At 40.3% G+C, this 4,222-nt stretch overlaps 1 protein-coding gene across 1 annotated transcript in view; it reads right to left on the bottom strand.

Moving 5' to 3' along the window:
* Positions 1 to 1,368: 1,368 nt before the first annotated feature.
* Positions 1,369 to 4,222, bottom strand: part of Pmar_PMAR026794 (hypothetical protein) — a gene marked incomplete at both ends in the record, with an annotated part of 7,075 nt that continues 4,221 nt past the window's right edge. Inside the window, 5 exons of the mRNA XM_002784829.1 lie at positions 1,369 to 1,443; positions 1,533 to 1,617; positions 1,934 to 1,991; positions 2,699 to 2,747; positions 3,259 to 3,291. Coding sequence (XP_002784875.1) covers positions 1,369 to 1,443; positions 1,533 to 1,617; positions 1,934 to 1,991; positions 2,699 to 2,747; positions 3,259 to 3,291 — 300 coding nt within the window. The remainder of the gene's footprint in view (positions 1,444 to 1,532; positions 1,618 to 1,933; positions 1,992 to 2,698; positions 2,748 to 3,258; positions 3,292 to 4,222) is intronic.

Genomic DNA, 4,222 nt, shown 5'->3' with positions numbered 1-4,222 from the left:
AATCGGAACTTCGCACAACTCTCCCGGTGTGGACGATTACGTTTCGAAAACGTAAAACGCAAAATAATTTCGCGTTTTACATGAAAAACGCATAACATGTTTTACGCGTTATTCACTGCTTACATAGGTTTCCACGAAGTGAAATGCGAAATGTGTTTTTCATTTCACATAAGAAACTCCACTACTTCACAAAACTTGTCCTGCTGAATCGGTTCGTTTCTATACCATCTTTTCTACGAAAAAGTATAAAAATATTTTTTGTACACCGAGAAAAAATTCCCAAAAAATGTATCTTTTGCTCAGCTTCTCATTGTTTTCAACAACCCATAATATACTTCAAACAATTTAATCCGAACGATTATTAAACTGGGAGAATTATTCCGCCAGGGGAATTCTTACACAATTGGCGTCTTCCTCTGATCATTGAACTCGTCAAATCTTCTCAAAAAATGCACATCTCCGCTTCGCCCCATTCCCGGTCGATAATAATACTCCAACGATCCCGCCCGATATTTACTAACAACAACAACATCCCCCTCCCCCAAATCGATCAACTGGGCGCGCGCTAACTCACCTGAACCCCATACCCACCACAGGCCCCGTCATAGCTAGATTGGTCACAGCCGGAATCGCCATATGCGTCATTGCATAGCAAATTGCTGGGCGATGACTGAGAACATATAAAAGATAATTTTATCGCTCGCCTGAATCAAAACACCATTACTTACAGGCTCGGTAGTGCATCTTTAGTGAGTCGGAAAACCTTCACATTTTCATTGATACCATCTGAACAGATCAACTAAGTTTTCCCATATACGGACGAAGAGTCGGAAAATTTCACCCACGAAAAAACGTTGAAAAACGTAGCTGTTATTGGAATGGGATCAGTGTTGGAAGAATATATATTCTCTTTCCTCAGCTGAGCTCAGGAGCTCTTCTCCCGTTATCGACGTCAACACGTGTGATTGATTCGAACTGCAAACAATTGTGGAAATTTTCAGGAAAAAAAGACGGAAAAACTCGGAAAATTTACGGAAAAATATAATCATGAAACCCTCTCGTAAAAAAATCACAAAAATCGTGATTCGTTTTCCTACAAAAAATACGACCGAACAGAACCTCCCCAAAATAGTACCCTCCCATTTAGCGCGCGCCCATTTCTCCATGTAGTCTACCATAGCCTGAGGAATGATAAAGATTTTCAAATAATACAAAAAAATAAATGGAAAAATTCAAAAATAATAAAAAAATGATGGGAAAGAATTAAAAAAAAGAAAAAGAATCAAAAATAATAGGAAAATTTTGGAAATATTCACGAATAACTAAAAAAAAATAGAAAAAGATAGAAAAGAATCGATAAAATTTTTTTTAAAATACCATCACATCACAGCCATCCCTTCTTACCTCCATTTCCTCCTGCTCCGACGGCGTGAGCTGATCAACCTAAAAATACCCCAACATATATTCGAACCTCCGCGGGATACGACCGCTGAAACTCTTACACCCACGCTTGTCCACTCCACCATACTTACTTCATATCCTTCAAAAAAATACTCCGCCATCCATATTTTCACATTCCCCCTTTTCAAAGCTTCCACAGGAGCACCACTAAACCAACTGATGCAAAAAAAGGAAAATATGCACTGTTGGTGACAATATTTATATGCAATAAAAATGGAGTTTCACCCGTGATATGAAAAAACACATTTCACATTTCACTTCGCGAAAAACGCATGTGAGCAGTGAAAAACGCGTAAAACACGTGATGTGTTTTTCATGTGATATGATCTACTTCGCCAAGTATTTTCAATTCACTTCAATCGCATCTTTCACATGGAATATTAAACTACGCGAGTAACTAAAAAACCAAACGATTTTCTCGAAATATTTTTTTGTATAATCGTTCGGGTAAAATCGCGCGCCCAAATAGTACCTCGAAATCTCCGCTCGCTGTAAAGCACGAACTCGGACGGCCTTTTCTTCGCTTGTCTCTGAACACAAAATTCATCACAAATACCCACCAATAATCGTTCATACCCTTATCGGAATAAATAACCCACCATAAAACGTTAGCATCTCATCATAATGTACCACAATGAAATTTTCGCGCGCCACAATATTTCAAACTCTCTAAAACAAGTTCACGACCGTATTAGATTCTCGCTTTCTCCAAAATCAACTCCCAAATTCACGGTTACTTCCTTTTCAAACAGATACGATTTCATTCATGCCATACCACTCTTTCACCAAATCGCTCAATGACACATACGCATTACCCTATATCATAAATGCAAAAATATATTATTTCTCCAGGGACATTCATTTAACAGCAAAACACCAACTCTGGTAAATCACGTCTACTATCAGCAGCGAACGGAATAACTTCCATCAAGTTTCACGAGCAGCCGTGATATGAAAAATAACGCTAGTGACGCAATATTCGCGACTACTGCATATCACCGCGTTTTCACATGGAGTATTAACCCATTTCACATGAAACAGGTGAAACTCCATTGTTATCTATATTATTAGAATTTCACGGGCGGCCCTAGTGATATGAAAAACATATCTCACAACTACTGCATTTCACCGCGAATATCGCGTTTTTCACCCAGTTTTACACCACTTCACGTAAAACGGGCGATTTAACAAATTAATTCACATCATACCACCTTTCCACCAATTCCCCTACTACTACCCTCCTCTCCATCATCTCCTGCACTATCCGAAAACCCCGACATCCAGCTCTGCACGCGTACCATCAGAGAGGTCGATCCCCTTCTACCAGGTAGCCTCGGTGATACTAGAGATATGCAACACCAGTATGGAAAAATATGAAAATTTTCAGGAAATTTTTCAAGGGAAATTCACATTGATTTCTGTACGTTTCTACCCGAATTCGTACGTAAACTCCTGAGCTCAGCTGCGAAAAACGATTACATATATTCCTACTCCAACACTGTGGTCAACCACATCTCTTGGTGATGATAAAATGAAAATTCTGTGGAAATTTTTGAGCAGAAATTCACATTGGAGTGTCACCCGTTTTACGTGAAGTTGCGTAAAACTCGGCAATATTCGCGGTGATATGCAGTAGGGAAAGTATGTTCTTCACATTACGGTGCGTCAAACTGCAATATATTCCCAAACCAAACATGCACCACATAGGAAACCACTCACCCTCTCCAGAAGGTAAGAGTAGTCGGCGACCGCGTTTTCGACTTTGGTCGTTCTCCCACAACTTTACCAGATTCTCACTAGATGCATATCGTGTACCGCACCGTCGTGCACCTGAAAAATAAATCCAACAACAAACATGTGTAGAGGAAAATATGCACATGGTCAACTACATTGCATCGGTAACACTACTAAAATTATGGTTTCTGTATTACACTTCTACCCAAATTCGTATATAAACTCCTGAGCTCAGCAGCTGAGGAAAGCGATTACATATATTCCTACTCCAACACTGTATAGGAAACTCCTGAGCTCAGCAGCTGAGGAAAGCGATTACATATATTCCTACTCCAACACTGTATAGGAAACTCCTGAGCTCAGCACCTGAGGAAAGCGATTACATATATTCCTACTCCAACACCGTATACGAAACTCCTGAGCTCAGCAGCTGAGGAAAGCGATTACATATATTCCTACTCCAACACTGTATAGGAAACTCCTGAGCTCAGCAGCTGAGGAAAGCGATTACATATATTCCTACTCCAACACTGTATAGGAAACTCCTGAGCTCAGCGGCTGAGGAAAGCGATTACATATATTCCTACTCCAACACTGTATAGGAAACTCCTGAGCTCAGCAGCTGAGGAAACCGATTACATATATTCCTACTCCAACACTGTATAGGAAACTCCTGAGCTCAGCAGCTGAGGAAAGCGATTACATATATTCCTACTCCAACACTGTATAGGAAACTCCTGAGCTCAGCAGCTGAGGAAAGCGATTACATATATTCCTACTCCAACACTGTATAGGAAACTCCTGAGCTCAGCAGCTGAGGAAAGCGATTACATATATTCCTACTCCAACACTGTATAGGAAACTCCTGAGCTCAGCAGCTGAGGAAAGCGATTACATATATTCCTACTCCAACACTGTATAGGAAACCCCTGAGCTCAGCAGCTGAGGAAAGCGATTACATATATTCCTACTCCAACACTGTATAGGAAACTCCTGAGCTCAGCAGCTGAGGAAAGCGATTACATAT

This window comes from Perkinsus marinus, assembly GCF_000006405.1.
Source record: "Perkinsus marinus ATCC 50983 genomic scaffold scf_1104296934580, whole genome shotgun sequence".
Classification (NCBI taxonomy): Eukaryota; Perkinsozoa; order Perkinsida; family Perkinsidae; genus Perkinsus; species Perkinsus marinus.
Note: the sequence above shows the minus strand (reverse complement) of the source record. Positions and strands in the feature narration are given on the sequence as shown.